The sequence below is a fragment of the Lolium perenne genome, chromosome 4 (assembly GCF_019359855.2).
Source record: "Lolium perenne isolate Kyuss_39 chromosome 4, Kyuss_2.0, whole genome shotgun sequence".
Classification (NCBI taxonomy): domain Eukaryota; kingdom Viridiplantae; phylum Streptophyta; class Magnoliopsida; order Poales; family Poaceae; genus Lolium; species Lolium perenne.
This window is the reverse complement of record NC_067247.2, coordinates 52721454-52733686: the sequence shown is the minus strand read 5'-3', so window position 1 is coordinate 52733686 and position 12233 is coordinate 52721454. Positions and strand designations below refer to the sequence as shown.

The 12233-nt window shown below is 42.4% G+C and overlaps 1 protein-coding gene across 1 annotated transcript; it reads left to right on the top strand.

The window, feature by feature from the left end:
* Nucleotides 1-711: 711 nt before the first annotated feature.
* Nucleotides 712-2942, top strand: LOC127292536 (small ribosomal subunit protein eS12). The gene is made up of 5 exons (XM_051321956.2): nucleotides 712-841; nucleotides 928-976; nucleotides 1939-2242; nucleotides 2504-2569; nucleotides 2678-2942. The coding sequence occupies exons 2-5, from the start codon at nucleotides 972-974 to the stop codon at nucleotides 2735-2737; spliced, it is 435 nt and encodes a 144-aa protein (XP_051177916.1). The 5' UTR covers nucleotides 712-841; nucleotides 928-971; the 3' UTR covers nucleotides 2738-2942.
* Nucleotides 2943-12233: the final 9291 nt, after the last annotated feature.

Genomic DNA, 12233 nt, shown 5'->3' with positions numbered 1-12233 from the left:
AACAACCCTAACATCCAACCAAATCCATCTCCACCCTCAAATCAACCAAATCCACATCTAGGGTTTCACATGTAGATTCAACCAAATACACAAAATCAATGGATAAAAAGAAGGGGAACAGAGGAGATTACCTCAAGGAACGAGTTGGGAACGATCTCCATGGACAGATCTGATGATTTGGTGGTGGATTTGGTGGGGGGAGAGGGGGGAGAGAGAGAACCGGATGCCTATGCTCAGTGAAGAAGAACAGAGGGAGGAGAAAGAAACTGGGTCGGGCTGGGCGGGCGCGCGCGGCCAAACTTAAGTGGATGTGTGGCGCCCTTGCCACGGGCGCCACACTTTCAAAGTGTGGCGCCGGCGAGAGCGGCGCCACACTGCCTGCCACGTCGGATCGGCTCCCCAGTTCAGCGTCGACGGGCCACGTCGGATGGGTTTGTGGAGCCGGCAGCACGGCGCCGCATGGGCATGTGTGGCGCCCATGGGAGGCGCCACACAAAAGGGTTAGATGAGTGAAATAGTTTCGCCGGAGGATCAGTCTGTGCTTTTCTTTCACTTTTGGGTTATTTTTGTGCAAATCGCCACGGCAAGCCTTTTCCGCCCGAAAAATCCTAAAACACCGCAGCAATAAGAAACGAGGCTCACGCTCACCTCGACAAAAAAGCCCGAATCTTCTGATGGGCCTAAACGAGGAGTCCTAAAGGCCCATCGTATCCTTGGCCCGCCGGCCTGGCTTCACCGAGTAACAAAAGGGCAGAGCCCCCGCACCCTCAGCCCTCCTCTCCCAAAACCTCGAAGACGAACCCTAGCCGCCGCCGTCCCAGGAGCTCCGAGTCCCCAAGAGGTGGCGGCGCCGAGCTCATCTCCCCGCACCCATCTCTCCTCTCTTCTTCCGCCCGCTAATCCTCGGATCTCTTCTTCCTGTTTCAGATCTACCTGAGCTCGGTTCGGTTCGTCCTTCGGAGCGCGAGAACATGGCGTAAGTCCCCATCGAAACCTTTATGATTTGTTGTAGCCGTGTGATCCGGCTGCATAGCCATGTGTTTTCTCGTGCGGCGAATCGTTCGGACTTGGGGCGTGTAGTAGACTCTGGATCGAGCCGTATGGTTGTTAGTGCTAGTTGTTGATGTATTTGTAGAGGAATGGCCTACTACTGTGTTGGAGAAACGTTGTGTTTTGACGTATCAAGTGATGCGTATTCTTGTTTGTTTTATTTTGTTTACTTGCCGAAGTACTTTAGGTTGATTTGCTTGGTCTTTAGTGTAGTTTACAGCAAAAAAACAGCATGGGCCTGCTATGTGAAGTAACCGATGAAGAGCAGTGTTGTTTGATCATGCGTGATTCCTTTTAGGTTGATTGGCGTGCAGCATAGTTCACAATATTTAGACTTTTTTTTCTGAGCATGTCACCCAATAAACTTCAGTTGGTTGAAATGGTCTTTCTCCTGTGCAAAAGCTTTCATTTGAAGTGGTGTCTCCTGATTGCAGTATAAACTGTATTATAGCCTTGTGTATAAACTGTATCATAGCCTTGTGGAACATAACTGGATAGTGGATGCAATAAGAACTGCTTTTTCCTGTGATGGTTATATTACTTGAGTAGAAACGTTTCAGGTAGGTATCATAGGGTGGTCATAAGGTGGTTTTATTATGCGTTGCTGAGTAGCAACCTTTAAGGTAGGTACCGCAAGGTGGTCATTTGGTGCATCATGTGCTACTGAGTAATATAACACGTACAATAGGCATCATCAGGTGTTCGTTTGGTCATTATGTGGTGCATTTCTGTGAGTACAGTATGACATGTGTATGTAGTGTTGAAGGATTACTGTGGATAGAGGATCTTCTTATTGTAAAAATAATCTGTTGTAATAATTTGGTCATTATCTGATGCATGTGGTGGTTAGTTTTTCTGCTGATTGATTCTTTTCGTTATGTTGATCAGGGAGGAGAATGCCCAAGTTGAGGTGGCTGCTCCAGCTGCAGCTCCAACTCCAGTTCTTGGAGAGCCCATGGACCTGATGACTGCCCTGCAGCTTGTGATGAAGAAGTCAAGCGCTCATGATGGCCTTGTTAAGGGTCTCCGTGAAGTTGCCAAGGCAATTGAGAAGCATGCTGCCCAGATCTGTGTGCTGGCTGAGGACTGCGACCAGCCTGATTACGTCAAGCTGGTCAAGGCACTCTGTGCTGAACACAACGTTCACTTGGTCACTGTTCCTAGTGCCAAAACTCTTGGCGAGTGGGCTGGGGTTAGTACATACTATTTACACTTGTCCCAAAGTTTAGCCTCTTATTCATCTGCATAAATTGAGTTTGATTACATGGACCTAATAGTAATGATCATGCTTATGTCTGTACATCTGCTAGCTGTTGTCAACCTTGTCTGTGGCTTTAGCTTGTAGGTTAAATTTCAGCATGTTGTTTGATGATTCTCAGTTTGTAAGCCAACCTTCTATGCAAGTTGGAACTCCTTGATTCTCACAAACTTTTATGTGCTATATTTGATGCAGCTTTGCAAGATTGACTCTGAGGGTAAGGCAAGAAAGGTGGTGGGCTGCTCATGTGTCGTTGTGAAGGTAAGGATTTGATTCTGTTGTAGTGCAAAGAAGATTCTTGCATCCGTTTATATTGCATAGAAGAATCTAGTTCCAATCTAACTACTGTCTCTTTTCCCCTCTAACCAGGACTACGGTGAAGAATCAGAGGGTCTCAACATAGTGCAGGAGTACGTCAAGTCGCACTAGGGACAGCGCCTTCCAGTGTCTGGATGTTTTGAGATGCTATTAGCCTTATCTAAAATTGTGCTCAGTTCTGAAACTTGTTAGTTTATGAACAATTACCATGTGCGGTTTATCAACCTGAGAGTTCTGTTTGTGATGCTGGTGCTGGGACATGATGGACTAAGTTGATGGAGATGCAAATCTATATAATTGCTTTTTGTCGGTGCTATCTAGCCATAATATTTTTTCTGTTTGTGCTGCTGATTTTACATGAGCTGTTGTGTTTGGGACCTTGTGCAAATCCGATGAATGATAGATGCAAACCTTTAACTGTAACGGCATGGTCATTTGGTGTGCATAGCACATGAACCTGGCAAGATGTTGGTGCTTGAGCGTGGGTGCATTTGCCTTTGTTTTCTTGGTAGTCAGGCAATTGTTAGAGTATAAAGAGAAGAGACACAAAGAAATGGAGCAAATGATTTTCTTGTTTTATTGCAATGTGGGAGACCCACTTATATACAGGCTGAAGGGGTGTGTTGGGGAGACACCTCTTCCCCAACAGACACCTCCTGGGAGGCATCCCTCCCATACACAATTGATCACATATTTTATTTCCTAACACTCCCCCTTGATCAATTTGTCGTCTGTATATTGCAATCCAAAGACTCCTCATAAAAAACCCTGTGGGAAAAATTGAGGAGAAATTACAACGATATGCCACTGAAAACTCCTTTAAAACCCAGTGGGAAAAATTAAGGAGAAACTATGTGTCATACGTCCGCACTTGTATTTATATTGTCTCATTAAAAACCTTGTATGAGAAACCTTAGGAAAAACTCATAAAGGGAAAAAGAGTACAATATCAGTGATCGGAAGATCATCAATGAGTTATAACTAGGGATTTTACTTCCCCTCAACATTGCAAACCTAAAGGTTGTCTCATACCAATTCCACAAACTTAATTATGAAATACAACTGTTGGTAGAGATACTGTGAATATCACAATATTTGTTTGCAAATTATCCTCTTACATTTCTGTAATTTATGAGGATAAATATAACTCATAAGAAATACAAGTGACATTATCTTGGTAGATAATGATAGGTGATTCGAATGAATCTCCACATGAACTCACATGTGGCCAATCATTCTGCGAATTCATACACATCTTGTGATGCTTCATATGATTTCTGCAAAATGTTCACCGGAAGGATCCATTTAGAGTCTATTCTGAAGGCTTCCTTCTGAATACTCTTCCAGTAAATCTAGTCTTTGATATGACACTGTTGGGATCAGATAATTAGCCACTATCATATATCACACATTGGTCTCATCTTGATTTTCATACTAGAATTAATCAAGATTTTTGTGCCTTGGATATATCTTGGAATAATCCATACACAAACCTTATACCTTTCGGGGGATTGCACTCTCAATAAATTGCGAACAAAACATAATGTCAGGCCTGAGTTATTTTGCAAGATATCTCAGTGCTCTGATGGTAGATATGGAACTTCAGCTCCATCTATCACTTCACCATCTTCCCACCTTTACAAGGATTGGTATCCCATATTAGGTATAATATGACCATATGTGTCTCTGATATTATATATCCGTATTGAACTTATTCAATATTTTGGGATATATGAAGACTGATATACATTTATTCCTAGGGGAACAACCTCAAGTTAAAACTTAAGCACGATTTGGTTTGACCCAAATCTCCGTCTTAAAATGATTGTGTGTATCTCAAATGTCTCGCATAAAGACATTGATGATAAGATCATCAACACCACTTAGGTGACGTAAAATCCAATTAAGGATTTATCCATGAGTACACATCAACAATCATTGATATTAGAGTTATCCTCATCACGGAAGAACTCACACACTCGGTTGTACCACAAAATTATCTCCGACTACTTCAAGTCATAGAATGACTCTAGAAGTTTCCCACACACATGTTGCGATTTTACTTTGGATTCAGAATATTAAGTCCTGCAATGACTTCAATCTATAAATCCAAATTGAGTGATCTGTGGGAGTATGCAGGCACTACTACATACATCAACCACATGGATCCGTACTGCCAATGACATTTAGTATCGAAACATAATTCCACTCATACCAAGATGGTATGCCACATCATGACTGATGTCGGGTTTCTGCGAAAACCCTTGTGCTACAAAAGCCTCGCTTTATCACCACCTCATTCTCTCTTCCCTTATGGGAGATACTTATGAGGAGAGGGTTTTACTATCGTAAATACCTCTCTCTGATGAGCGAGCGCTATTCTTCCTCAATTGCTTCCTTTCATTTGAACCAATATAAGTGCAACAACACTCTCCATGGATTTTGGTTCAGGGCCCAAAAGGATTTTAGCAATTCCCAGGAAGATTTATATGTCGACATATGTAGACTTTCTCACATACGATTCTCATGAATCGATATCATTTGTGGAATTCTCATTGTGCCTCTCAACTCGTTGTGATTTCCCATAACAACAGGGTCAAGGTGTTTCGATGTCCCAGCACACAAAAATGTGTGCGCACTGTGCTGGGTCCTGGATGATACACATCCTTCAGGTGTCATTCAACCTCAGGTTGAACCACATTTGGTGATTGGGAGACCATCTCTTATGTTCCAACAAAAACAAAGAGAACTTAGTCTCATATGATCAGAATTCTCCCCCTCTTGCTCTCATATGGGGAGACGAGTGGTTTATTAGGTACCTCCACTCAATCTGATACATGACCAAAATGACACCTTTGTCACTAGTAAATATAATGGCAGATCATTTGCAATAAAATGCAAATTTCTCATAACATGAACCTTTAGTTCATATTCTTAAGTACGTGGACCAAATGTCAACGACATTTCTTAGCCATTTCCTGGCATTCTGTGTGGTACACATCTCCCCCTAATGCCAGAAAATGTCCTTATTGCAAAAACAATCAGCGTATAGGCCCCTAACTCCCTTTTCAGGGCTAAGGTATGTGACGGATTAACAATCATACCACAGTTATTCCTCACATAGATCCCAAATATATGTGAGGGCCCATGACATACGCCGGGGTGGTGATATCGGATGCAACCGATTACCGCAGATGGGAAATCTTATTTCCACGTACAAACTGCAAGGAACGCAGTATTAAACATGCGGCGTGTGATTCCGCATGTTACCACCAACTAAATGTTGGCAAATCACAATTCTGTAACATTGACCGTGCAACTTTGACTCTCTTTCAGAAGAGATCCAGCCAAACCATAGTGGGTATGTACAAAATATACTGAATATGACCATTGAATGTTCGTGAATCAAATTCAGCGACAATTCCATTCCAATGGCATTATCCCACGTTAGGACACTCTGCTCTAAATTCGTCAATTTGAGCACTTAATTCAGTATTCACATGGTTTTGTGTGAATGATACACACATAAGACCATCTTCAAGATGCATCTGTGCAACCACGAAGCACCAAACAATGGTTGAGTAATCCACATACATTCTTGAATGCTTTCAAGAGTAATGTGTGGCTCATTCTGAATTTTAAGGTGAGAGTGCCTTAAAATTAATTCCCCTATGGCACGTCTAATGCACATAAAATCTTATGATTGTTGGGAATTTTCAACAGTCAAGTGTTGGTCAACAGAATTATCAATAATTTCTCTAACTTCCCATACCATGGTGATAAAGGAGGAAAAATTATTGTGTACGCAACAAAATTGAGTATGAAATGATTCATACACTCAATTCAACTATCATGTCCTCGGGACATAATGTTGCGAATTATACTACATGTAGTAGCATAATTATAGGCTAATGATATTTGGGATAACCAGGAGACTACACGAGATCTCCAGGACATCTTGGGAATAACCATCCACAAGTATATCATCACTGTAGCGGAGTTTAATTTTCCTTTTACAGTACCAGAATATTTTTGGTTATTCCTTTGAAGTTGAACTTCAATCTTATCCCATTGAATTCATTTGCCTTCTCCGATAAGGAGTTGGTGGTATGGTTCAATCCAATGCTTGACAGATTGGTAACCATTGGTACGATATTTTGTACTACCACCCCTTTGACAAACTTGAGAGTTGTCATAGCGATCATTTCTCTTAAATGATTCATGCCCTTTTGAGAGATATACTCCATTTTTATTTGTCATTTTGTCTTCACTTTACATTCAACTCCCCGTGGTTTTGTAACCACTAAATTGCTGAGCGCTAAGAGCACTAGCATGAATTTCGGGCAATGGTATAACACTCATTGAAGGTGATGTTCCTTCATAAGAAGTTCATCATATTTTCACCTTAAAATAAAAATGGTATTTATATTTACCATCATAGGAGAATGTAAAGTGCAGTAAGGACTTACAACCAGATATGTAACCGAAATTGCCTTATCATATAATGTCAACTCGATGTTGATTTGTAGACAAAAGACATATAAGCCTCAACGGACTTGAAGTCCCAAACACGAATCAATAGTCATTCGTGTGATGCTTATACCAATATATCTCCTTAAGGGGGTCCCAAAGGGAAAATGGATATTCACCATCCATTTAAATACTCAATTTGAGAATTGAGTCATTACGATTATGCTATCTTATAAATAGCCATGACATTATCTCCATGTGGAGTTTCTGTGGCGACATGGCCACGGGTCGACAAAATCATCAATGTCCAAGACCCATGTTAAATGATTACTCCCACATAATGTCATCTCATCGCAACCTTTCGAGAAAGGTCAGCCATATGATGCATGAAATGTTCATGCATTAATTTACCATCAGTAAATTAAGTAGGATGAAAATGCTATGGCTGAGCATAATCATGGTCATGGTGATTCGTAGTGACTCATGCGTCAAGCCTTCCACAAGAACATCACAATGTAGTGTAGATCTTCAAATTAAAGTTAGTCACCTCAGAAGGGACAAACCTTTAATTTCCTTAAAACACATGGAGGTAGTCAACCACCTAGTGGTGCCTCACTCTTATGGACATTCTCATCGATCATAGCCTCCACAACTTTATGCTATTTATAACACATGAAGGTAATCACCACAAGATGGTGTTAAACCTCTCAGTTGTGCCTAAAAATTAATTCGTAGCTATGATGGCGTCTCATAAGTTGTGTTTTCATGGAAGGTAATCACCAATTATGCAAGTATGTTTGCACAATTATCTTCATAGCATAACATGGCGATGTTATCGTCACCAATGTCTTGGTTCCACATTTGATGGAGTATGTGACACTGAAGTCACAACCAACGACAAATGCTATGAATCTTCCAAGCATTTGGAAAAACTTCATCAATGTAGTCACCACATGTGTAGACATCATAGTTTTAAACGAAAAATATTTCGTTGCTATGATATTATGCCATAACTATTGCCTTCATTTTTGCTTGAAACACATGGAGATAATCACTACTAAGTAGTGTAGACCTCACTCTTATGGAGCTTTTTCAACCTTGTGTTAATTAAAACACATTGAAGGTAATCACCGCATGGCGGTGTAGACCTCGCAGTTGAGAACGAAATAAATTCGTTGCCATCATGCAATCCATAAGTTGTGTGCAAAATTAAAGGGGTCATTATGTCATAATGATATAATTTTGACCTTAAGGTAACAGTGCATAATCTACAGTTAAGTAGTATATGCCACATATCAATTACCTTCTAATTGACAAGTATAAACTTGATATAGTTATACAAATGTCATACACTTTGCTACCTGATGTTTTCCAAATTTGCAAGCCAATTCCTTATTCTATTAGAATAATGGATCCACCATATTGCTTTGCAACAGTATTACTTATGTAATACATACTTCATTTTACATGCGTAAAATGATGCATAATTAATTATTATGCAATTCAGCAAGATAAAATGGATTATCATGTATATTTGCTTTAAAGCCTTGCAAATAACAGTAACCTAATGGTCAAACTGCTGAAAACGGCAAGAGTCCAACGAGACTCGATTGCAATTTCTGTAAGTCTCAACATATGAAAAATCTGGGGTGAAACCAAAAATTCCATGGACTTCACAGAATTATTAAAGAACCCGGAGGCTGATCAGTCAAAGGATAAGAAAATCCCAATCTCCGTTCGGTGCGGTTACCAATTTCATTGGAGAATAAACCGCCACCAGCGTTGGCAGAGGCTCGCCGTGCTGCGGTTTGTCGTGTACCCGAACCGCCGCCGGGGCGGGCTGGATCGAGGACGTTGCGGGCAGAGACGCTTCCGTATCGGGTGTGGAGCAGTACACCTGCCGCCGTCTCTCCTTTGCGTCTCCTTTGCGTCGCAGGTTTATGGATGCCGCCAGGCACGAGCACGCAGTTTCCTGGACGCCTCCTGAGATGCGGACACGCAGCCACGCAAAGGCAGGACAAGGCGCCTCCACCCGACGTAGCGGAAACGGGCTGCCGACCGCGTCGCGCGCTGTCGATCGTGAAGACCAAGTGTTTCTCTGCTGTGTACGCCGGGTGGTCCTGGTCGTGGGCGTCGCCGCCGCCCTGCGTGTGGTGCGCGTGCCTTTCGCCGTTGCTTCGGATGGAGCACGTCGTATGCCATGCCAAGCCTCCGTTCCAGGAGTCGGCATGGATGGTATCTTCCATGCGCCGCCGCGGACGCCGGGCAGAAGATCGCCTCGCTTCCATAGGCATCGATAGCGTCGAGGACGTCCGTCGCCTTGTGCCTGAACGCAACCGTCGCATTTGTGCTTGCCAAATGCCTCAGGCAATCTTCGCGTTACTCGAGGGTGCTTCCGTGATGTAGAAGTTGCGCTGCCTGAGCGATGCGGAAATTGGATTCATCTTGGCGTAGCAGTTACTTCTGTCCAATCGATGCATGTGCATGTGGAAACAACTATAGTTGATTAGTACAGTATTTGTTTAGCCAAAACAAGAACAGACGAACGAGGCATGTATTGGTTAATGACGATCGATTTATCCAATCTTTCCTCCAGCGTCTATTCAGCCGATTGTGGGATGCATGCAACTGCCGGTCGACAAGGCCAATACTACGGCGTCTTCACCAACGAGGCCGATTGCTCTAGATAGAGTCTATGTGCTGATAACGTGTTAGAGTATAAAGAGAAGAGACATAAAGAAATGGAGCAAATGATTCTCTTGTTTTATTGCAATGTGGGAGACCCACTTATATACAGGCTGAAGGGGTGTGTTGGGGAGACACCTCTTCCCCAACAGACACCTCCTGGGAGGCATCCCTCCCATACACAATTGATCACATATTTTATTTCCTAACAGCAATAACTTGGTCTGTGGCTTTGCTATATAATGTCGTCACTTAAGTGATTTCTTTGTTAGAAACATTCTTAGTGAAAAATTGTATGCTAACGAGTGATTTCACGAGTGCACCTAGTATGGATCAATGTGCACTTCACATATGCGACGATCTGCAAGCATGATATCAACTTTTTAACGGACAACAGACATTTATTTGGTATAATGGAATGTGCGCCAGAAAGAAAACAGAGGAGATATTGATGCTGCCCCGGCTAGCCAGAGCATAGTATCAGGATTATTGGATAACCACACAATAGTCATATGTGCTCACATCAGCTAGTGAAAAACAATCATATGCTCAGGGGCAGTGCTTATATATGTCCAATTGAGAACAGCACTACAGCAGATAGCGCCAGTATTCCAGCGCTAGGAAGAAAATACAGTAGCCCAAAATTTTCAGATGACAGTTGTCTGTCTCTTATTTCACCTGCAGGCTGCAGTTGCTCCAATGATCTAATCCTCAAAAAGAAGGCAGCTACGTTTGGGCTAAACTTAGATATGGAAGTTTCCACTGAAACAAACGCATGTGGTAACTAGTTTTGTCTGTTAATCGAGTCTTTTCTTTATTTCGATCAGGGAAGAGTCCATGGACTTGATGGCTGCTCTGCAGCTTGTGATGAAGAAGTCAAGTGCTCATGATGGCCTTGTCAAGGGGCTCCGTGAAGCTGTTCGAATGCAATTGAGAAGAATGCTTCCCAGATATGTGTGCTTGCTGAGGATTGCGACCATCCTGATGTCGTGAAACTCGTCAAGGCACTATGCTGAGCACAACGTTCACTTGGTCATTGTTCCTAGTGCCAAAACTCTTGGCGAGTGGGCTGGGGTTAGTACACACTATTTGCACTTGCCCCAAAATTTAGCCTCTTATTCATCTGCATAAACATGAGCTTGGCTACATCTACGTGGAATTTCATATTTAGGTAACTATACTGGTCTGTACATCTGCTACCTGTTTGTCAACTTTGGTTGTGGCCTACCTTATATAGCTTAAATTTCAGCATGCTCTTTGATGATTCTCAGTTTTTAAACCAACCAGCTGTGGAAACTGGAACTGCTTTATTCTAAAGAACCTCCATGTGCTATATTTGATACAGCTCAGCAAGATACTCTGAGAGCAAGGCAAGGAATGCGGTGGGCTGCTCATGTGAAGGTAAGAATTCTACTCCATTGTAGTGCTTAGAAGAACCTGGTTTCCAGTGTAGTGCGAAGCAGAGTCTAGTCCCAATCTAACGTTTGCCACTTTACCCCTGTAACCAGGACTACGGTGAAGAATCGTAGGGTCTGAACATAGTGCAGGAATACATCAAGTCGCACTAGGGACAGCCTTGCAGTATCCGGATGTTTCAAGATGCTATTTAACCTTATCTAAAACCGTGTTCAGTTTTTTTGAACTTTTTTTTGGAACTTGTTAGGTTATGAACAATTACCATGTGCAGTTCTGTCAACCGATAGTTCCGTTTGTAGTGCTGTGCTGGGATATGATGGCTTAAATTGACATAGATGCAAATCTGTATAATCACTATTTGTCGTTGATATCTAAACATAATCCATATTTTTTTTCCTGTTTGTGATGCACAGTTTACATGAGCTATTGTGTTTGGGCTGTTACACGAGTCTGTTTAACCGAGTTGTTATGCACTTATGCTGATGTCCGGAGTTCCTATGCTGTTGCTGTGTGTTTACATGGGTTATATATATACTTGTGTCTGTACGCAAAAACAAATTGCTGATGTCTCGAGTTTATATATGCTCTATCCTGGGCTGTGACTTGGATGACCAACCTGTACCTGCACCGAGTGTCCATGGCCTGGAGGTACTTTCCAGATACGAACCAGATCACAGGCAAGTGCAACGATGGAGACATCATCACGAGCAAGCACCCTGAGTCATCGATGGTTCTTGTGCGGCGTGCCTTCGCCTTGTTCGTCCCGTGTGAGTCAAATCCGTGACATGAAGGAGCATACCGTGTTGTTTCGCACTCAACGTGTACACCAGCCGGTATGGGATCAATACGAACTTGTACATATGTGATCATCTGGAAAAATAATACGGAGTATCAAAATGAGAGGACAGTTGATTCCTGCGTAACTGTATTAGAAAATGGCTGTATTGCCAGAAACAAAACCTGGAGCACGTATTTATGTTGCCGGGCTGCCAGAGCAAAGTATCATGATTATTGGATAAAAGTGCACAACAGGCAT